This window comes from Acomys minous (assembly GCF_964271855.1).
Source record: "Acomys minous genome assembly, chromosome: 14".
Taxonomy (NCBI): Eukaryota; Metazoa; Chordata; class Mammalia; order Rodentia; family Muridae; genus Acomys; species Acomys minous.
In genome coordinates, this window is record NC_140496.1 from 77925262 (window position 1) to 77948686 (window position 23425).

The window sequence follows — 23425 nt, forward strand, 5'->3', positions numbered from 1 at the left end:
GCTTGTGACACGAGGCGCCCAGACGTGGACATCTAAGTCAGAGGAAGATTCAACTCGGTATTTACTTCCCGCTTTGGTCAGATTCACATTGTGGGAAAGAATAAGAAAGCTTGCATTTCCCTGTTCAGCTATTTGACTTATAGTCTATGTGACCTCAGTAGGTCATCTAACATTTTTTGGATGTGTTTCCTCATCTGCAAAATGCAAATAACTTCTCCACCCAAGGGCATCTGTGAAGGACAGGTGAGTTAGAGTACCCGAGTTAATGTACATCTTTTTTTTTTTCTTTCTTTTTCTTTTTTTTTTCTGTGTAGCCTGGGCTATCCTGGACTCACTTTGTAGACCAGGCTGGCTGGCCTCGAACTCACAGCGATCCACCTGCCTCTGCCTCCCGAGTGCTGGGATTAAAGGCGTGCGCCACCACGCCCGGCCATGTACATCTTAAACCTTTAAAAGTGTAGGTGAGGGTGACCCAGGGAGACGGCATAGTACATAAGAGTGTGCTGTCCAACACGAGGACCTGAGTTTGGATTCCCTGGAACCTGTGTGAACCAGGTCATGGCTGCATGTGTCTGTTATCCCAGGAAGGTCATGAGCCAGCTTGCCTGGCCTATACAGCCACGGACCTGTATCAAACAAGAAAGAAGGCATGGGTCAACACCCAAGGTTGTCTGACTCCCTCATGTACAGACACACACACACACACACACACACACACACACACACACACACAATGTGAAATACTGTAGGAACAGCAATTGCTACTGAGTCACAGACCTGAGGCAAGATATGCGTATGTCCCCGCAGTTTGATAGGAAGAAGTAAGAGTAAATGGGCTTTTCTGGTCTCGTGGGTACATTTTAAAAGGCCAATTACATCATCTCTGAGTTTAGGACATTAGGTAAAAATGACATTCATACAACAGGAGAAGGAAAACAGCTTTAGTGGCCTGTTTTACAGTCACTCCCTCTGGGCCACCTAAAGAAGTATCTTCCAAAGGGAGGCATGCCTGCTGGTGGATCACGAGATATGAGGGCATGAAAAATTATATTTCATGATCTGGCTATGGTGACCGACGGGCCTTGAATCCCAGCACTCTGGGGGCAGAGGCAGAGGCCAGCCTGATCTACAGAGTGAGTCCCAGGCCAGCCAGGGCTACACAGGGGTCGGGGTCTTGGGATCGGGGTAGGGACTGCAATAGTTCAGTGCTCTAATGGATTCTAGGTGGAGCATGAGGTGGAAGTGGGGCTGGCCCATGAACACATTATTTCCCACATGATTGTTTAGGATGCAGCTGAACATGGAAAGTGAGTCCACTTGAGCTCAGCGTGGTGACACACACCTGTAATCCCAGAAGTTGGGAGGCCGAGTGAGGTAGAAGGGTTGCTGCAAATTCAAAGCCAGTGTGGGATATACAGGACTACATAGAAAGGGCTTTCTAGGGCCGGGCGTGGTGGCGCACACCTTTAATCCCAGCACTTGGGAGGCAGAGGCAGGCGGATCGCTGTGAGTTCAAGGCCAGCCTGGTCTACAAAGTGAGTCCTGGACAGCCAAGGCTACACAGAGAAACCCTGTCTCGAACCCTCCCCCTCAAAAAAAAAAAAAAAGAAAGAAAAAGAAAAAAGAAAGAAAGAAACAAGTTTCACTGTGCATCAACCAAGAGGGGCCTGCCATGCAACACTGCTCACACGGGGCCCCAGTTTCACTTTTTGTTGTTGTTTTTTGGTTTTTGGTTTTTCGAACTCACAGCAATCTCCCTGCCTCTGCCTCCCCAGTTTCACTCTTTAAAAAATTTGCCTTGAAAATCCCAGACCTCCCATCCTTCCGAGGAAATGCCAAGGGCTCTGAGGACTGTAAGAGGCCTGCTGGCATAGTCCACAGGTGAGGCCCGCTCTGCCTTCACTAGAGGGCCCTTGGCTGCAGAGCAGAAGTTGGCTGCTGTTGTTCTTGTAGCTGTTGGTTTTTACAGCTGAGACTCTTGTTCTTCTTGTTTTCACTTCAGGCCTCCTAGGACATAGTTGGGAATTTGTTGGGGCCTGCTCTGACCACATGCAACAACAACAACAACAACAACAACAACAAAAACCAGTGCAGCCTTCCACTCTGATGGGTTGTAGACATGTCCACTCTTTCTCCAAGTACATTTTAGCCACTTCAACAGCACTTCAGAGAAAATGAGCATCTTCAGTTGGGAACAGACCCTTCAGGAACTTTCTTGAGTTTCTGGTTTACTGGATATGTCTTCCCTTCCCACTTTAATAGAAACAACAGTAGAATCAAGAATAACACTTTTCACCTGGGCAGTGGTGGCGCATGCCTTTAATTCCAACACTCAAGAGACAGAAGCAGACAGATATCTGAGTTTTGAGGCCAGCCTGGTCTATAGAGCAAGTTCCTGGACAGCCTGGGTTACACAGAGAAAGAAACTATGTCTTGAAAAACCTGTGTGTGTGTGTGTGTGTGTGTGTGTGTGTGTGTGTATTGTTGTTGTTGTTGTTGTTGTTGTTTGAAAGACAGGGTCTCATCTATACTAAGCTGGCTGGAAGTCACTAAATACCTGACCTTGAACTTTTGGTCCTCTTGCCCTTACTTCCTAAGGGCTGGTATTGCACACACTAAGTGCTATGTCCCACCACACCCAGTGTATGTGATGCTGGACATCAAATCCAATAAGCAAGAATTCTATCAACTGAGCTCCACCCCAACCCCAAGAATAGCACTTTAAGAATATAGATTTGTTTGTTTATTCTTTCTATGTATGTATGCCTGAGCATGTGCATATGTACCACATGCATGCAGGGGTCCAGGGAAGTCAGAAGCAAGCATCATATGCCCTGGAACTTGTGATACAGGCAATTGTGAGCCCCCATGTGGATGCTGGGAATGAGACCTAGGTCCTCTGCAAGAGCAGTGAGTTTTCTCAGCCCCTCAGCCATCTCGCCAGCCTCCAAGAATGGAGCTTCTAATAAAGGTTAATTTAACAAAGGACTAGGGACTAGAATTTTCTTCATCCCTAGGCGCAGAAGCTCCCCATACTATTCGTGGGGGGCTCCTGGGATAATGGCTGGGACAGAGATCTCCCTGAGCCTCATATTGGGGCTTCCATGTTTGAGTTTGCATTGGCTAAAGTAGCCATGTGACATTTCCTCCTAGGACAGAGCTGGAAACGAGTCCACAGTGGGGACTAAGACTGACACACGTGCTGGAGAGATGGTTCAGGAGTTAAGAGCGCTGACTGCTCTTCCAGAGGTCCTGAGTTCAATTCCCAGCAACCACATGGTGGCTCACAACCATCTATGATGTGATCTGATGCCCTCTTTTGGCCTGTGGGTATACGTAATAATAAATAAATAAGTCTTGGGTTGGTGAGATGGCTCAGCAGGTAAGAGCATTGATTGCTCTTGCAGAGGTCCTGAGTTCAACTGCCAGCAACCACATGGCAGCTCACAACCATCTACAATGTGACCTAATGCACCCTGTGTACATAATAAATAAATAAATAAATAAGTTAAAAAAAAAAAAAAGAAAAGACTGACACACAACTTGCTGCTCAGCTCCTAAATCCCTTTCTCTCTTCTGCTTCCTGGCCTCAAGGAGTATTCTAGAAAGAGACAGAGGATCAGGACTGGTGTGAGTCACTAGGATGGGAGGGAGGAAAGGCTTCATGGAAATCAAGTCCTCTCTAGAGAGCAGGTTTCTCCCTCTGACACATTTAATGGAAGGAATCTGACAACAAATCACATGCCTTCTTTGTCGGGCTGAGCAGACAGGAACCACAGACATAGTTTCCCACACCGCTCGCTCCGTCTCACAAAATGCTGCCCGGGTACTTTCTGCTTTCCTTCTGCTGTCGCCAAGCTCAAGGTCAAATGGCTGCTGGGAGGAGGGGAGGGAAACGACCCAGCACTTGTGGTCACTGTTTGTCATCAGCGGGAAACCAGGACTTAGCACTCCTTCTGGCCGCTGTTCGTTTGTGAAGTTCGGGAGGAGTTCTGTCCTGTATCATTTATTGAAAGTCATCCAGGCACTTGCAAGTCCAGAGTCTTTCGAAATGTCACTCTCCAACCTCCTGAACATAGGCAGGAAGCCGCCTTTGCCTGTGAGGAGTCACACTCCGAAGATTTGCTTACGTATCTGCTTCATTTCAAGTGGATAGAAACTGTTCTGAATTAGTCTGGGCCTCGATTCTCACCCACTGTTTCCTGGTATTAGAATGGCTTTCTGTGCCATTTGGTCGTGTCGCTAGCTTCTGGCCAGGGCCTTTTAGACTATCTGGCCCTTGGTGCGCGACCTCAACAGCTGAGTTTAGGGAACCCCGCCCCGACTCACACCCCACCATCCCCACCACGCCCCTTTCCGAGCAGTGGGTCTGACCCTAGAAGCATAGCTACCCTGGGTTCCCAGGCTGTGCTCCTTGAGCTGCTCAGCCCGCACCCCCACCTCCACCCCCACCCCACCCCCAGCGATAGCAGCCAAGACCGATGCTCTGTGTGAACTGCTCCTCCACACGCCCTCAAAGCGCTTATCTGGCAGCTTCCACGTTCCGTGTGTAATACCCAGAAAATGTAAGACCTCCAGGCTCTGTGTCTTTTCTGAATGTCAAGCCAGCAAAACCTCTAAAGAGTTTTTGGAATGAATAAATAAAAGCCACCTCCTCGTTTGTGATAACACCTTGGTTTAGCTTGCTTCTGCCAAAGCAAAGTTCTTCATCCTGGGAAATGCCTCTCCTCTCCCTCTCTACCTCCCGAAGGTCTCCAGGAAGATTTTTTTTTTCTCCAACGGTGCTAGGCCAAGGTAGCTGACGTTTGTGGTTCATTCATTTCCGGCTGTATCCGTGGAGCTGGGATGACAGGAGGAGCCCCTCCCACAGCCTGCTTCGGCTCACACAAAAGTTGGACCAATTCCAGAGAAAATGACTGGGTCTGGGTGAAAATGACCCAAGTGCGCATCGAGCCTCTCTGGGGCTGGCAGGAGACACAGAGGTGAACGATCTGACCTACAGCTAGGCCTCACTCCCCAAAGCCTGCCAAGATCTCGCTATCTTGGACCAGAAAGACTAGCAAATGGCTTGAAAAGACCACAGTCGGTCCCGACTAGTGGGTTAAAGGACGAAGATGAACCGAATAGCCACAACCTTTCTCTGTAATCCGACAAATGACATGAACGTCGTGGTGGGGAAGGACAGCAGCTAACTGAGGAACTTGCCCCTTGGCTCTTCACGCTGTGGATAAACTTTCCTTCGTTAGAGATGTCTGAACAAACACTGTGGCTGAGTAAAAAAGCCGAAGAAGTCAAAAGAACGATGAGCTAGTTCCTCACATTTGTGACCAATTTATAATTCACACAGGATTTCTCACTTAGTGCCCTGTCGGGTCCCGCCCCTCCCTGCTCCCTTCGTGAAGCTGCACCTGGGTCCCGCAGGCCTGCTTTCCCACGGTGTCCGCGGAATGTAAGATACCCCTTCCCCTGCCCAAGGCTAATTCCTCCCTGCCACCTTCCTTGGGACCCCATCAATCACCTGGCAGTAGCGATAGCATCTCTCTATCAGCTGGCTTCCCCAGATATTAAAAAGGTCGGTCTCTCCTGTCCTAAGGGAAATGATGGCCTCCCTGACCCGGTGTGCCCACTAGCTACTGTGTCCACCGCTCTTCCCCTTCTTAATCTAATTGTATGAAAGAGCCCCTACGGCGTCGGCATCGGGTGCTCGCATCCCATTCTGTGACCCTCCACAGTCTGGTTTCTTCCTCCTCTTAAAACTATTATATTCGCCGCTGGGCGGTGGTGGCGCGGCCTTTAGTCCCAGCACTTGGTGAGGCAGAGGCAGGCGATCGCCGCGAGTTGGAGGCCAGCCTGGTCTACAAAGCGAGTCCAGGATAGTCAAGGCTACACAGAGAAACCCTGTCTCGAAGAACAAAAAAAAACAAAACAAAAACAAAAACAAAAACAAAAAAAAAAATATTCTGCTTATGGTCGACTGTTTTCAGCCTTTCACCTATTTGATTTTTTGTTATTGATGTTGTTGTTGTGGTGGTGTGTGTGTGTGTGTGTGTGTGTGTGTGTGTGTGTGTGTGTGTGTTGAGTTGCTTGGTATTGTGAACTACTACTTCCTTCTCCTTGACACGTTTCTCTTCCCATGATGTCCAGAGAATTCCTCTTTCCTGATTTCTCCCCACCATCTCTCGCTCCCCCTGCTCAGCTGCCTTATTGGGCTTTCTTCCTTCCCTGTAGTTGAAAGAGATTGTTGAGAGATCACATACATGCATATGAGTGCTCAAGTTAAAGTCATAAGCTGAGCATGCCCATGTGACAGATACCCAAGCCAGATGGCAGAAAGTATCCAGCACCTCTACAAACACCAGGTACCCTTTCCAGCCAGTGTCCTTCCTCCCCGTGGCAGACACACACACACACACACACACACACACACACACACACGCACACGCTCGCTTCCTTCCACAGGTGAGTTCTGCCTGTGTTTAAACTGTATGTAAATCAGGCTGTGAATACTTTGTTTTATCCTTTGTTGGCTTAGCATTGTGTGGGAGAGAAGTATCCACTTTTTTTTTTTTTTAAGTTTTAGCTTGCTCTCATTGCTATAAGAGAGTTGATAGAAAAATATAGCATAGTTAAGGGCTGGCAAGATGGTTTGGCGGATAGAGGCGCTTGCTGCCAGGACTCGTGACTTGAGTTTGATCCCTGAGACCTACATGATGGAAGGAGAGACCTGACTCTTGTAAATATTCTCTGTGGCACATGAAACACAACACACACACACATACACACACGCTGTATGCACACAACATCCCCCCACACACACACCGTACACACACAAAATAAACAACTAAAAATAGGACAGGCTGTAGTTGGTTTATCCATTCTTCTGTGATGAGCACTTGTAGAGCCTCTGGGTTTTGCTTTTTAAAAGGATCCTGTGAAGAAATGTGTGCCTGATTGTGAGAAGTCTGCAGACTCGGAGGATGAGATTATCCAAGACTGTTTAGAGTAAAAACAGTAAATGTGTCTTCTCTCTTGATAAGACAGAATGTTCAGGTACATATTTTTTTATAAGCTAAAATTTTTATATCTGCATTTTAACCCAACAATAACAAAAATTTAGGAGTTCAGAATTTTTTCAGGCAAGATTAAATTACTTCCACCTGATGCACAAAATTCTTTCTTTTTCTTTTTTTTTCTTCTTTTTTTTTTTTTTTTTTTTTGTTTTTTTTGTTTTTTGGGGTTTTTTTTTGTTTTTGTTTTTTCAAGACAAGGTTTCTCTGGGTAGCCGTGGCTGTCCTGGACTTGCTTTGTAGGCCAGGCTGGCCTCAAACTCATAGCAATCCTCCTGCCTCTGCCTCCTAAGTGCTGGTATTAAAGGCGTACACCACCATGCCTGGCCACAAAATTGTTATAGGGCTGATTCTGTTAGTAAAATATCTTTTTTTTTTTCTGATAAGACCCGTGATTTGTACAATGACTGGAGTCCTTAAATTATATCAGTTTTATCATTAATTTCTTGTGGGGGGATGTGCACAAGATTGTGCATGCATGTATGCATACATACATATGTGTACACACATGCTTGAGAGTGGGTGCACATGTGTGTACATGCTGGTGGGGGTCAAAGAAAAGTTCAGGTGTCATTTCTTAGGCACTGTCCAATTTAGTTTCAGAGACATCGTTTCTATGGACCTGAAACTCACCGAGTAGGATCTCCTGGTTGGCTACCAAACCCCAGGGATCTGTCTGTCTTCTCTTCCCCAGCATTGGGACCACACCCTCATGCCGCCACATTTGACATTTTAAAAGCGTGTTCTAGGGATTAAACAGATCCTCATGCTTGCACGGCACCCCACCCCACCCCCCACCCCCAATTGACCGTATATTTCAGTTTCATAACAACTAGTAATTGTGCCTGGACCTTTTCAATAACACTAAATGTTCTTAGCAAGACAAAGTAGAAAATGGACCTGCCATTCTTGTCTCAGTGACGGACCATATCAAAGCAATCAGGAAGGACTCTGAGCTGCAAGGCTCATTATAAACGTGTCACAGCCAAATCAGTGAGAGACCCAGTCTCAAAAAGTAAGGTAGAGAGTAAAAGTGAGGATGACAGCTGATGGTCTTCATGTACATGAGCATGTATGTGTGCATTCTCACACACATGTGAGCACACACCACATGCAACATCCACACACACAACAACAAAGACCATGTCGGGTAAGAAGACAGACAACATTGATTAAACAATGAAACAAGGGGCAGGGGTGGGAGTGCTGGAGAGATGGCTCAGTAGTTAAGACCCCTGGCTGGTCTTCCAGAGGGCACAGGCTCAATTCCCAGCACCCACACGGCAGCTCCAGTTCCAGGGGATTTGGCACCCTCACACAGACATGCATGCAAGCAAAACACCAATGCACATAAAATAAAAATAAATAAATCGTTTAAAAAACAATGAAACTGAGCTACACAGATATAGGTTAATGTTGAGTCCTCTGGGTTGTATTTGCCTGACATCCCTACAGAATTGTTTGGGTGTCCTACTCTTCCTGTACTTAATAATACAGTGATTACTTTAATTTAGTTTAATTTTTCAAAGAAAAGTACATGTTTAAATATAATGATATAGTTAGAAATAATATAGTTAGCATGCCGTCCTGAGAATATAGGGGGAAATAGCCACATTTCATGATGGTTATTATTTTTCTTCTCCAAAGGCACTCTTTCTTATGAGACTTTTAGAGATTATGTTTTTAGGAGGGAGAAAATCCTCTACTCTATGCCAAATGGTTCTGAAGCATTCATTACTCCTCTCTGGTGATAAACTATGTGGTATTGCTTCCACATCTAAACACAGAGGGAAAGTATGTTTATACTTCCACTCTGAGGCTCTCTCGAGGGATTCTCGCAGCACTCAGTGACTGATAAGTACATCTAAAACAAAAGTCAAAGTTGGAAACAAATATCGTACTTGCTTGATTCATCAGCTACCCAAGCACTGAGTCACTTGGTATAACTAAGAAATGGTTGTATTTATTAGTCATGGTGTGTGCATTGTGAGTGCACGTGTGGAGGTCAGAGGACAGTAGTGGAATTAGTTCTAGCTCTCTCCTTCATTGTGGAATACAGGAATCAAACACAGATCAGCAGGTCTGTGTGGCAAGTGCTCTGTCCCACTTAGTGGTCTCACCACACCTCAACTAATATAATCTTTATGTTTTGATGATCATAATGTGGGGTGACTGATGAGGATTGTGAACCTGCCACACATCTCTTTAAATATTGTACTGTCAGTTGACTTAACTTGTTTTGTCAGCCTTTCCTTGTTATGTCCAAGAATTGAAAATACTATTTGGGAGTTCCACTTCCTTTTTTAAAACTTGAAATTAATTTATCTTTACATTTTTCCAAATGTAATATAAGAACATAAGCATTGGATGTATATTTGAAAAATCATGCTTTTTTTTTTATATTTGTATACACCGTGTAATTTTTTTAATTTAAAAATAATTTTTTTTGGAGGCAAGGTTTCTTCATGTAGCCTTGGCTATCCTAGACTCACTTTGTAGACCAGGCTGGCCTCAAACTCACAGCAATCTGCCTGTCTCTGCCTCCTAGAGTTCTGGAATTAAAGGCATGGGCCACCACACCTGGCTACCCTTGCCATTTCTTGATGATGAAAATATTTAGGATCTCTTCTGGCTTTTTGAAATGTGCAGTTCATCATTGCTATTTGTGGCCACTGACTGTGTAGAAAGTAGCACCTAGAACTTGCTCCTGGCTGAAACTTAGTTCCCATGGATGTCCCCATGTCGTATGTATCAAACATAGACATGACAGACAGTAGGCCTCTTTTCCTTGATACTTTATATAACTCAATTGAATTTTCCCCTTACATTAATACCATGATCATGGACCTACCCAGGAATATAACCCAACAGTGCACATGTGTGTGTGTGTGTGTGTGTGTGTGTTCATGTGTACTATGTGGAGGATATGTATATCGTCTATGGCTAATATAACTTACATATTCAAAACTATTTAATTTAAAAGTGATAGGAGCCAAAACTGAACGCATTCCACAAAGGGAAGGATCACTAGGTTTGGGATGTCTCACACCTAACCTGCCTGAGACACAGGAGCACAACAGTGTCTAATGACAGCTGGCTGGGGACTTGGCTGAGGCTGGGACACCCTTCCCATCCTCCCCGAGTATCCTGTAAATTCTCTTTGATATCAGGTGTGTTGTTCTGGGAACACAGCCTCAGGGCCTGTGCTAGCCTGCGCTATATACTGTAATATTTGTAAAATAGGAGTATTACTCATAGCAGTCAAAGTGCTAAAGGGCAAGTAAAATGGAATATACATGCAATAAAATGCCATTTAGCTTTGAGGAAAGGAAGTTGGACTCATGCTTTATGGCTTGAATGTATGTGGCCTTTGAAAATCCACAAATTGAAATTTTAACCCCTAGTATGATAGAAGTCTGAGCCATTGCGAGGGACTAGTTGTGAGAACAGAGGCCTGGTGAGTGGGACCAGTGACCTTGAAAGATGCTAAAGAGAGCCCTTTACTGCTTCCCTCATGTGAGCACACACGCAGAAGGCACTGTCTAGGAACCAGAAAGTGGTGCCTCACGAGACATCCTATCTGTCAGCGTCTTGTTCTTAGTTTTACACAGTCCCCAGAGCCGTGAGGGGGGAAAATCTATTGTTCATCTAATATTTATGGCATTTTGTCAGCGAAACCTGAGTGATTAGGACATGTTTCAACATAGATAACCTTTAACACAGTCAGCTAGACATAAAAAGACAAATGTCACATGGTTCCATTGAGTTGACAGAAATGAAAATGTGGTTTCTATGGCCTTGAGAAAGAAGGGATTGAGGAGTTATTATTTAATGTGCACAGAGTTTAATATTATAAAGTAAAAAAACAGCGTATGGAGCTGGGTAGTGGTGATGGCTGAACACAGGGCATGTGTTTGCTTGTTTGGTTGGTTGGTTGTTGGTTGGTTGGTTGGTTCTTCAAGAGAGAGATTCTCTGAGTAACCCTGGGTGTCCTGGGACTCTCTCTGTAGACCGGGCTAGCTTCAAAATCACAAGCGATCCACCTGCCTCTGCCTCCCAGAGTGCTAGGATTAAAGGCTTGTGTCACCACTGCCCAGCTAGGGAACATGTTCTTAACAGTCCTGAACTATATACTTTAAATTGACTAAAATGGTGGGTTTATGTCACGTGTATTTCACAATGAAAAGAGAAAGACTCAATCTCAGGCAACATTTGTTGGGGCAAGAAGAGCTCCAGTCAGAGGACCAATGCAACCTGACGGTTAGTGAGTTAGGAAAGGTGCTTGCCATCAGGTGAGCCCACTCCTCCCTAATTCACTTAACTGTGGACTTTTTAAATTACAATAGGAGATGATTTACGTAGCTGATAATCTGGTGGCTATGACTTTCCCCCAATCATTGGGTAATTTGGAAGAAGACCCTAGTCCCTCGCCTGCTGTCCCTGTATAACCTCACCTACTTCCCAAGCATCTACAATGGCAACCTGATTGATTAATGGTGCCTTGGACTGAGTTATCCATCTATGTGCTGATGGGTTGCAAATCTGTATCTCCATCCTAAAAGCTGGTTCATGATTCCAGACCCAGGTGTCCGCTGCCTGCTGGCCATCACATCATAGGGACTTTGGCTTCAACCCCAACGTAGCTGGATAGGGTAGCTCAGACCTGACATCTCAGTGCTTGGGAGGTAGAAGCAGAAGGATCGGGGAGTTCAAGGTCATCCTCAGCTACATATCCAGTTCCAGACCAGACGAGAATAGTCTAAAACACCAACTTAAAAAAATATCAGAAGCAAATGCAAGTCTCCTGCTAGCCCCCTCATTGCCACCCCCACTCCCCACCCCTACCCCCGCCATTCCTCTTCCAGATGGGCATACCATCCATCCTCTCATTATCCAGCCAATCAGGTTCCAAGCCCCAACCATTCTAGTTGGCTTCTTCTTCTTCTTCATCACTCACTTCCAATCAGTCACCTATCTGCTGCATCTCTTTGCTTCCGGGCGCTCCAAGCCCCGCCCCTTCTCTTATGTGACAGTTGCCCCTCCTGCTTTCTCTCAATAGGCCTGCCCCATGTAGCTCGTAGGTAGGCATTGAATTAGAGTGTTTTTAATCTCTTCCTGAATGATAAAAACCACACTCTCACCTTTAAGAAGCATTTAATGATTCTGTCCAGAGCTTGCTTCTGTTTGGGGGTGCCTTGCACTTGTGACCCACTCAGAGATCACTTCATATTTGCTCACTGAGTCAATCATCAGGACTTTCTGAATCTGGTCTCTGTTTCCCTTTTATAGCCTCTTCTCCCAGTATCTCCCACCCATGCCCCACTGGAACCATCCTTATTGCTTGGAGTTTGCCTGAGCAGGTTTCTGCCTCCCGTGGCATTTTAGTGAGATATTAGTTCAATAACCCAGTATTATGGGTAACAATGAGCAAAGTACTTAATCTTGTGAGGGTTTGTTCAGATTGCTTCTCAGTAAAACAGAACACCCAGCTACCACACAAGACTGTAACAATGATAAAGACAAGATAGGCAAAGACAGTTTACAGTATTACCACATCCTAAATGTATTATGTGTAAGATGCTGTTTTGCATTGATCACCGTCTGTATTCAATGCCACTACCTCCAAGGGACCTTTTAAACATGCAAAGCAGAAACTCACTCCGTCATTGGAAGCTTTGCCAAGCATAGCCAGTCAGCCCTCATGGCTACCCTCATACATTTTTTAGGTTATCTGTGTTCATGTGCTATGTTTACAAACAGACCATGAATTCCACCAAGGCAGCATCCACCCTATTCCACGGTTCTCCTTTCACCCTTTTAAGGTCTTAATGTCTAGGACCTTTTCTTTTGTTTTGCTTTGCTTTGGTGTTTTTTTTGAGACTGGGTTTCTCTGGGTAGCCTTGGCTGTCTTAGAGCTCACACTGTAGACCAGGCTGGACGGGAACTCACAGAGATCAGGCTGGTCTTGAACTTACAGAGATCCACCTGGCTCTGCCTCCCGAGCACTGGGATTAAAGGTGTGCACCACCACCACCTGGCTGACTGGGACTTTTCAAAGAGAAAATATTCCTGAGCTTTGAGAAGGCAGAGGCAAAGCTTCCACAGGGACATACCAAGGAAACATCATGGGGCGGGGGAATGGTGTCTTTGGAATCACAGCTCCTTCACGCAGTGGTTATCTCTCTAGCAACACCCGCTGCTGAGCTAGACTGGTCCTAGTTCCATGGCCCCAGCCTGTGGCAGACATTGCTACTGGCCTGCTGAGTTTGGAGTTATCCAGGACTGGTTGATCAGACTTGAAGTTATTACAGTGCAAAAACAAAGGGCTGGAAAAAGAAGGGTTCATTTTAACTCTCACTTCCTAAGGGGAAGCAGTCAAATTCAGGGTGCTGGCCCATGTCAGATGACTGGGAGGAAATTTCCGGGGGTCCTAGGTATGCAAAGAGAATTGTCCAAGAGAGGTCAGAACACCCTCCTCAGAAACCGCAGGAGCCCCTCCAACATCTGATGGGAAGGGGTAGCTGAGGAGCTTAGTTTTTCCACTGAGCACTTGTGTAGGGCTTTTCTTCCTCTAAACAGGAGCCAAAGCCTGCCTCCCACCCCCCACCCCTGACAAAGGGCTTACAGGTAATTAGAAGGGATTATGCTGGAAGGGGAAAAGCAACCTTTAATCACCAGAAGGACACAGCAGCCTGAGCTGGAGGCAGTCCCAGCGGCCTTTGTTTGCCGGCCTGAGCCCCTGGGCAGGGTGATCCCCCCAGTGCTGGGGTGGTCCGGTATGGGCTTCCTCAGACAGATACAGCTTTTGCTTTGGAAGAACTGGACTCTGAGGAAAAGACAAAAGGTAATAACATGGGGTAGGTGGAGGTGGCATGTGAGGAGGGAGGAGAAGGCTGGAAACTAGTTCGTCCCTTAGCTCTGAGGCCACCGTTAGCTGCTCCATGAGCCTCTCTGACCAAGGGCCCACCCATAGGATGTCACCCTTTTCTTGTCCTTGACTATATGAAAATTATTCTGTCCCCTGGCTAGCACAGGAATCTACTGCCGCTCCCCACTGCTCCAGTGCTGGCACCTGCTAGTCCAGCCCTCACGACACACTGGAAGCATAACTATCCCTGAAGAAACACAAAAACAAACCAAAACAAAACAAAAAAAGCCTCAGAGGAAAGCAAAGCAGCCTTGACTAGCTCTGCACTTTCGAGCAGGCACTTCTTCACACATAAGTGTTCTGGAATTGGCCTGCAGTTCCCAGAGTAGCCACAGTTTTGATGAACAAATCTTTTCTGTCTTGCATCTTCTTGTCTTGCATCTTCCAACCATTTCATAGGTTCACCAAGTGCACTGTACTGCTGACCACAGATTTCCCCCAAACTCTTTACTCATCAGATACCGTTGGTCCAGACTAAGGGCTTAAAGGTGTAAAGTGTACATTCCCTCTGAAGTAGTTTCCATAATGGCTGGGAAACCCTGAAGTATATTTTGAGAGCCCAGCGTCATATAAAGTAAGGTGGATGGACTATCCCAGCAGAAATGGCGGCCAGAGCTGCAGGCGATCAGACCCCCCTGAGTCACACTACGAATGGCTTCTCTATAGCTTTTCTGCGAAGAGATAAGGAACAAATCCATAAAGAAATGGGGCTGAGGATGTGCCTCAGTTGGTAGAGTGCTGGCCTAACACACACACACTGAGCCCTGGATTCCATCCCCAGGACTGAATAAACTGAGTGCCGTGGTACACACCTGGCAAGGGGATCAGAAATTCAAAGTCACCCTTGGTTATATAGTGAGTGAGTTCAGAACCAATCTGGGATACATGAGATAGATAGAGGGGGGAGGGGAGGAAGGGAAGAGACAGAGAGACAGAGACAGAGACAGAGAGAGGAAGAAAGGAAGGGAAGAAGGAAAGGTTGACCCAGAGCCCAGCAGAGTCCTAAAAACATGGCACGGGCTAAAGAAGCTGATGCGGTGGGGGTGGGGGTGAGGTAGGGTTTGCTGTGAGGGAGGGGGGCTGTGAAAGGTAGAGGGGTGCTGAGATTAAATGATGGGGCCCAGGATTGAGGAAGATACCCCTTGTTGAACCCTGGCCTCCACACACACATACATCCTAACACATATGTGCATACACACACATGTATTCGCCACGCACACATATACAAAAAAGGAAGAAAGATGAGCCTCATGAAGATGTCGGGGGGAGACAGGCTACAGGGAAGAGGGAGGTCGGCGTGGGTTTCTATAGGCAGAACAGGGCTTTTCTGGGTATCAGCCAAAACATTAGGGAAGAAAGGGGACCAGGTGGCGGGGCGTGTGAAGACCTGTGTGCGCCTTAGGCAGACGTGGTCAGAGAGAGATGTGCAGGGACATGTGTCAGCTAAGCACAAGACTAGCAGCTGAGAGAGCAGGGAAAACTCAGAGGTTATGGGCAAATAGAAGGTGCCACGCTCCCACTGAGAAAGCCTAGGGAAGGGAGAGAAATTGCTGCTAAGATGGCAGCAAGGACCAGAGATCTGAAAGCAGGGTCTGGTATCAAGTCCAGACTCCATGAGAAAGGAGATCTGGCTGGTGACCTTCCGGTTGAGGAGTGACAGCTTTTTAACTAACAGATAGAAGAAGCAAGGGACACCATTCAGACAGTTCAAAGGCTTAGGTGTGGTTCAGACAGTAGACAGGGAAGCTAGAGAGAGAGGCCAAACTCAGCCATGGGGACACCATTGTCCTAAGGCTGGTGTCATTTCAAATTAGCCTTGAGGTTATTTGGGACCTCCGGGGACCAAGTGCTAACAGTAACCAAAGGCTCAATCCCTTCCAGAAATTTCCCTTCCTGAATGAAAACGCTGTCAAACCCTGAGCGAGACTCATTGTTAACTTCATCGTGTTCACGCACTCATTCAGTCAAGAAATAATAGTCGCCAGGCAGCGTGCCAGGTGCTAAGTTCGCAGTGATAAATGAGACAGTTCAGCCTCTGCTCCCAGGGTGCAAATACTCTATAGATTGCCAAGGAAATCCAATATGCCGCTGCCCACCCCCACTACCTCCACCCCTCCCCCAGCGCCTGGACTGCTGACCAGCAATGCTCCCATTGCTGTGATAAGCCAACACGGTTTCCAGAGACAGGATTGGCTCAGGAAGCTGAGCCTTTCCCTGACATTGGCAAGTGTATTCCTGTTGGGGAGGATGGAGACTTTCTTAACTGCCCATCCCACAGGGGATGGAGCCATTCATGCTGTGAACCCAGCCAGGCTCATTGAAGCCTGGGCCCTGCCTGTATTTGCTATCACCTAGAAATTGAGATCTTCCCCGCCCCCACCCCCACCCCACGCCCCCAGCCCATGCCTCTAGATAGCCAATGTTATCCAGATGTCTAGGTAGGATGAGAGCATTTTTCTAAACCCCCAGTAGCTCTATGAGGGGAGCTGTGGCTCCTTTCAAGGCATTTGGATCTTCTGGAAAGATCTGCCTCTAGAAAACGGTGGCTACGGAAAGTGCAGCATGGCTGACCCATAACTCAGCCATTTCCCAAACATTTATATTTTAGATGCTCAGCATTAAGCAGCGAGCAGGTGAGAACAGGCAGACACCAAGGTTCTTTACCCTCTTCTTTCATCCCCTCAAGATGCAGGATGGGAGTCTTCAGGTGCCTGCTCCCCCTCAGTTCCCATCTTAGGCTAGCACTTGCTTGATGTTAGAAAGTATGTGCCATGGTACTAAATGCATTGCATCATTTAACCCTCACAGTAAAGACAGAGAGGATTGGTTACCCCCATGGGTACCAATGATGTGGGCTTCCGTTATCCCTGTGGGTACCAATAAGGTAACTGAGGCTTCATAAGGGTTAGGATGGGTTGGGCCCAGGATTAAACCATGTGTGGCTTCAGGACAGCAGATGTGCTCGTCAAGCTCACTGTCACATATATCAGAAAGAGCGGGTGGCTTGGTAATTTATCACTTACCAGGGCAATAGAGGTAACCTAATATCGGCTCTGTAGCCTAAGTGTATGTCTGACCTGCATGAAGGGGAGCCGAGCATGGCCTTTGATGAATTTGGAGGCAGGCAGAAGGAGGCTGCCGCACATCAAGGGGTGGGGGAGGGGGCCCAGGAGTTCAGAAGAGATTTTTGAGGAGTTTAACCCTCACACCCCTGCCTCCCAAAGACACTGTCCAGCATCACATCAGCCCGTGCGGGCTGAGAGGGCTTGCACAGCATGTTAGTGTCAGTTTTTCTTGCCTCTGAGTGTACATACCTAGAGTCCCTTGTAGTCCCCAGGCCCCCTCTTCCGGAGGACAGGATGTTTAATGAAGGCCTGAGGACTCATCAAAATAGGGGTTTACAGCCAGATGGTGCTGGCACACGCCTTTAATCCCAACACTCCGGGAAGGAGAGGCAAACGGATCTCTGTGCGTTTGAGGACAGCCTGCTTTACAGATTGAGTTCCAGGACAGCCAGGGCTACACAGTGAAACCTTGTCTTAAAAAGAGTAGGAATTCACTTCCTAAACTCTAGAGATGCAGGCCTGGCATCACTGTGGCCTTTAGTGCTGGGCCCAACATCAGGGGACAAGAACGTGGGGGTACAGGGGTAGAGGGCAGCTGGGCACCAGCTCCAAGGCCAGGCTCCGGGTGACATGGGGCCAGGTTTGAGTCCCCTCTGGATTCCCAGCCCAGAAGGGAGGATCAGCACTCTCCAGCTCTGACTACCTCTCTTTTAAATTGAAAACAGAGAAGGAAGGGAGCCAACCTAACTGGCTGTTTTAAAACAACAAGCCCAGCTCTGCCCTGGCCAGGAACCTTCCCTCCCCCACATAGGCTGAATGGTAAAGAGGAGGGGAGGGAAGGCAGGGGGTCGGGTGGGGAGGGGGGGAACAAGGAAATACCAGTTTAGTTTTTAAAAATTCCGCGGGGGTGGGGGGGCCAGGATAAGGGGGGGCTTCTGAGCTTGGACTGGGCTTAATTAAAGTTACAGACATGTTTAAAGCGGGGAGGGGGGGACTCTGGAGCGTGGTTTTTATTATCATGTGGAATTTCTCCCTAGGGCATGCCTGTGTACACTTGAGCAGCAAGGGCAGTGCCCTTCTGGGCTGGTGGTACTGAGTCTGGGGGAGGGGAAGAGGCTGCTGGGAGGACCCACCTGCCTCTGTTAGTTGGACCAAGAATGACAGGTGGCCAGTGGTGGCAGCCCCTCCAGACCCCACGAAGAGGAAAAACATCAGCTTCTCCAGGGCGACACTGAGATGGGGGGAGAGAGGCTTGCAAGGCTGCTGTTAATTTTCACTGTATTTCTTCCATCGTCTGTCTGTCTGTGCCCTGCAACCACCCACTGTGTTCCTGTGGCCTTTATCATGACTCTATGACACAATAATAGGTGGTCCGTGTGCCAGGCACTGCTTCCTGTATTGAGCATGATAAACACATTTCATTATCACAACAGCTCTGGGAGACAGGTCCCCCCCCTCCCCACCCCCTACCCCCCACCCTCCATCCCCCACCCCCATCCCCCACCCCGTGTCACTCCTTTTTGACAGATGTGGCATGGAGAGGTTCAAAGAATATCCTCAGCCCCAGTCCTTGGCCCCAGAGTAGTCTGTTGCTGACTCTCATTATACACGAAGGACAAAACAACACACCCATTTCATAGATGAGAAAACTGAGACTCAGAAATTAAGCAAGCCTGAGACTGGGTGAAGCACAAATCTTCACATGGCAGATCAGCGCGGGTGGCATTTAGCGTCCTGTACAGCTCACAGGCAAACGTGCTGCAAGAAGGCAGCAGCAGCCTCTTTGGTAAAGAGCCAGCATTGCAAGCAATTGTCTTAGGAAGAGTCAAGGGCAAAGACTCTGGACTGGTTGTCTCATTTCCTCTGTGAGGACGCTGAGAGCAACTTCCAGTTTCGTCACTTGCACCTGTCATGCTGCTATCTTGCCGAACCCGTTCCCCGCCATGCTTCCAGGATGATCTGGAATGGAAGGGGAGGGAAACGCTGGTAGACGTGCCTTTGTGGGGTGCAGTGTGTTTTATCTTCGGACTGTTGATGGCCTGAGCCCTGGTGTCAACCCCAGCTTCCCAGAGAAGCATCCTAGGCCCATCTTGACTGAGACTTATGCCTTCCGGAGAAATCTCATGGGAGCTTCCTATGAGTCCTGCCTTGTGTCCGGTGCTGGAGTCACGGTGGAGGACAGATGTGCCTCTGAGTGATGTGGAGCAGGCAGGGGATTAGGCCAGGGAGGCTCTCTGGATGTGCATGTCCTGGGGGAATTACCAGCAAGTCTAATGGCTAGCAAGTCTTCCTGGGGCAGTCTTCTTAAACACCAGGTGATTGTAACCTTGTAGGAAAAGGTATAGGAACGTTCTGGAACCCAAGGACCTTAAAGGAAACCTACTGTTGTGTCCTGCCCTATTTGTCTGTGGGCTTCCTTTAACATAGCCTCCTCCCTTAAATATTGAGTACTCTTTTTCTTTTTTAAGTTACCCTGTACCTGTAAACAGTTCTGCTTTCCTTCAACGTGTGATTTTCTACCTCCAACTTTCAGATATGTGAGAACTTGGTTGCCAGCAAACGTCTGGGTTGTGTTCTGTTTTGTTTTAAGCAGCACATGGCTTGTCAAACATTTCTGGAGCATCTCCCTCCTAGGCTGTCTCCTTCGTGTCTAATTCCCTGTTTCACGTTCTTTCCCTCTTCTCCTCCTCTATAGTTTCACGTCTCAGTCCTCCCACTGTGTGCAGGGCTGGAAGGCGAGCAGCACCAAGCGAGCACCTCCTAAACAGGCAGGAGAGCTCTGACTCTAAAGCAAGCCTACATCTGGGTGCCAACGTTCTATGCTAGGCTGAGACCAGCTGCCTCTTTGGGTTACAGGGAGGGAGGAGGAACAGGGCAGTACGTCTGCTTCCCTTAAACAGCAGGCCTTGTTGAAGGAAAACAAATGTTGACTAACTAGATTTCGGTTGACATTGCTTTGGGGCACTGTATTTCAGAGTCATTTGTTCCCTGGTTCATTCATTAATTCAATGATCACCTTCAGGCCAGGTCTACTGTGTACCACAAGGCAAAGGAGTAGGAAAGCATAGGAAGAGCACTGGCCCTGGGGGCAGGAGGCTGGACTTTTTGCTTCCTGTTTTGACACTGTACAAGTCACCCGCCCTCTGCAGGTCTCTACACTCACCCACAGAATGAGAGCTTAGGAGACGTACACTGTCTGAGACACCAGCATGACAAAGAGCTTATCAGAATCCGTATCCTTAGCCAGGCTGAGGTGGCGCATGCCTTTGATTCCAGCAGAGCCCGGTCTACAGAGTGAATCCCAGGACAGCCTGTCTGGAACAACAACCAAAACAAACAAACAAACAAACAAACAACAAACCAGCATCAGCATCCACATGCGCACAGTCGTTATCTGCCAAGCCCTGAAGCCTCAGAGCCTTCATGGCAGTCTTGTGTTGGTGCTAGTTTCAGGAACAGACACAGATAAAATGCAGATGGACACAGACTCTGCTTGATACAGTGAATCAGGCAGGAGGTGGCCTAAGAGTAAAGACTAAAGGAGAGAGCTCTTAGGTAAATAGTCAGACTACTCTTAGCAATGGGACATAGTCTGGGAAGTACCTTATGAGATAATTTCATCCTCCTTTGCATGTTGTAAAGTGTATTGACCCAAGCCTACCCAGCACAGCCTTCTACACACCCAGGCCAGCAGCTTTATGAAGTATGGGTAGATTTACAAATAGTGTAGCCTGTTGCTCCTAGAGCACAGGACCAAAGCAAGAACAAGACAAAATGATACAACCAAGAGACAGTGAACAGAAGACGCAGGTCGGCGGCTTCTGCTGCTGCTGTTAACAGTAAACTTCTTACAGTGCATTTTGTGCTTCAAAGTTGCCCCGGCCTCTGGGCTGGCCTTGAACTTCTGCCTCAGCCTTCCAAGCACAGCTGTTGCAGACGTGTGCCATCACGCTTCACCTCAGACTTCCAGTTTCTGTTAGTTCGGTTCTTATGAATAGACACTTTTCTCTCAGTGATTTGAACACAGTAAGTACATAAGCCTGTAACGGTCACATTGTCATTTCTGAGTATCATTGCTACATATAATGTTATGTGGTGTTACATCACCACAGACACTCCAGTGTTAAGACAGTAATGGCGATTTCTTTGGATCTATCATGACGTATGGGGCCACTATGGGCTGTATGACCCATTGCGGCCTAAACTGTTACATGGGCTATGATTTACAGCATCTCAGTCTTGGAACTCAGACAGCACATAGATGAAGGCCTGTGTTCTCTGGTTATGTACCTTTCCGGATCTCTCAGCACCTTTGATCTTTCTCTTTCTATTCACCTTTTCCCAGATTCGCTTTGTAGTGGAACTCGTGTGGCCTTTATCCTTGTTTTTGGTGTTAATCTGGCTGAGGAATGCCAACCCACTCTACAGTCAACACGAATGTGAGTATGACCCCAGAGGACCTGCCTGTCCTTCCCTTTAGGACACTCTGGGGTTGGGAGGGGCTGTCACATTTGTTGCCATTTCAGAGGCTGAGTGTAGAAACCAGGTTCATCAATGCTGCACAAATTCTAGGGTCTTAGGCTGTGCACTGTCTGATTGCATGCTTGGCTGTAGTGAGGCACTGAAGGAATGTCCTACTTGTTGTTTCATTTCTTTCATTTGGCAGTTCTGGGAATCAAATGCAGCCTCGGGTATATCATTATTTTTCAGTTGGGTTGTTGTTGTTGTTGTTGTTGTTGTTGTTGTTGTTTGTCTAAACTTGCCTTCTATTTTTCATGATGACTGATGTAGGGGATTTGTTTTTCATGGTGCACTACGAGTGTGCGGGGGTGGGGGGGTGGGGGGGTGGGGGGGTGGGGGGGTGGGGAGGTAGGTCTGGAATGAAAAGGGACAGTGCAAGATCACACTTAATAAATATTATACCCTAGAGCTTACACCTCGTGGGAGCTGGCTTTGGATAGCAGCCTTTTTGGAAGGTTCCCAGTGGTTTCTAGCCAGGATGGTGCCTTCTCCTTGTAGGCAGCTGGCAGGGAAGCCTCAAGGGTTACAGAGACCTGCTGAGTTCCCAGCTCTTGACTTTCCAGCCTCCATTTCTCTGCCACTTCCTGCCCAGAGCACCTTTGGTCTTTGTCACTCCCAGGAGTGTACAGCCTCCACACCTGCCGTGGAAAGGCCTCACAGCCCCTGCCCCCCCACCCCACCCCACCCCCAAGTGCCTTCCTCCAGCCTCTGTTCCCCTCCACGTGTCCATCTAAGCCTGATGATGCGACCCTTTAATAAACGCCCTCATGTTGTGGTGACCCCCCCCCCAGCCATAAAATTATTTTCATTGCTACTTCCTAATGGTAACTGTGGTTTTTGATGGTCTTAGGCAACCCCTGTGACAAGGTCTTTTGACTCCCAAAAGAGGTCGAGACCCACAGGTTGAGAACCACTGCTCTCGGAGCCTATTCCTCCATCCTCCCCATCTATCACAGAGCTCTGGTACACAAGAGAGGGTATAAACGACCTTAGATGCTCCTGCTTCGTAAACAAGGGGAGAGGCAGAGTGTCTGAGAGTCTATGCCATTGCTCCACTTGGCCTCTGTGACTAACTCCTTCTCGTCTTCATTTCCTGTCTTAAGGCCATTTTCCCAACAAGGCAATGCCTTCGGCAGGAATGTTACCATGGCTCCAGGGGATTTTCTGCAATATGAACAACCCTTGTTTTCAAAACCCCACCCCGGGAGAAGCTCCTGGAATTGTGTCAAACTATAACAACTCTGTGTAAGTGCTAAGATTCCTATCTACAGGGAGGAGCGTGCAGACCCTCCCACTCTCCCCCGCGCCCCCCCCCCCATGTGGGAGTGGGTACACCCACCCGCACAATGAGGAGCTCTGAAAGTGTGGGGTAGGGACAGTTTCCTACCTGGAATAGTGGGTCTCTTCATGGGAGGGCACCTGGAGGGAAACCTTCAAACTCAAGCCTCACGGACATGATTTTGTCATCTTTGTGCCCAAGAGATGGCCTAGAATGTAAGAGCAGCCCCAGCTGTGATATGTCCGGCATTCTGTAGTCACCCATCTGCTTATGTAGAAGGACTCTGTGAGGAAAAACTGTCTTCACCCTCTGCCCCAGGCGACCTGTATCCTCCAACACTTTCTTTAGACATGTAAGGCCTAAGAAAAATGTCAAGGAGCATTGCAAGGAAACGGGATTTATAGGTTTACAACATCAAGTTTACTTCTCAGAAGAAGACGATGAATCCCAAATCCTCTGCTGACACCGTCACTACAGATGGTTGTAAGCTGCCACATAGGTGCTGGGGTTCATCAATCTTGGGGTTCAGTTCACACAGAGTAGCTTTTGGCCTACCAAGCTGAAC

General features: G+C 47.7%; 1 protein-coding gene across 1 annotated transcript in view; it reads left to right on the forward strand.

Moving 5' to 3' along the window:
• Positions 1 to 13750: 13750 nt before the first annotated feature.
• ABCA4 (ATP binding cassette subfamily A member 4) overlaps positions 13751 to 23425 on the forward strand; it is a 132791-nt gene continuing 123116 nt past the window's right edge. Inside the window, exons 1-3 of the mRNA XM_084757380.1 lie at positions 13751 to 13911; positions 21406 to 21499; positions 22685 to 22826. Coding sequence (XP_084613506.1) covers positions 13846 to 13911; positions 21406 to 21499; positions 22685 to 22826 — 302 coding nt within the window. The 5' untranslated portion in view covers positions 13751 to 13845. The remainder of the gene's footprint in view (positions 13912 to 21405; positions 21500 to 22684; positions 22827 to 23425) is intronic.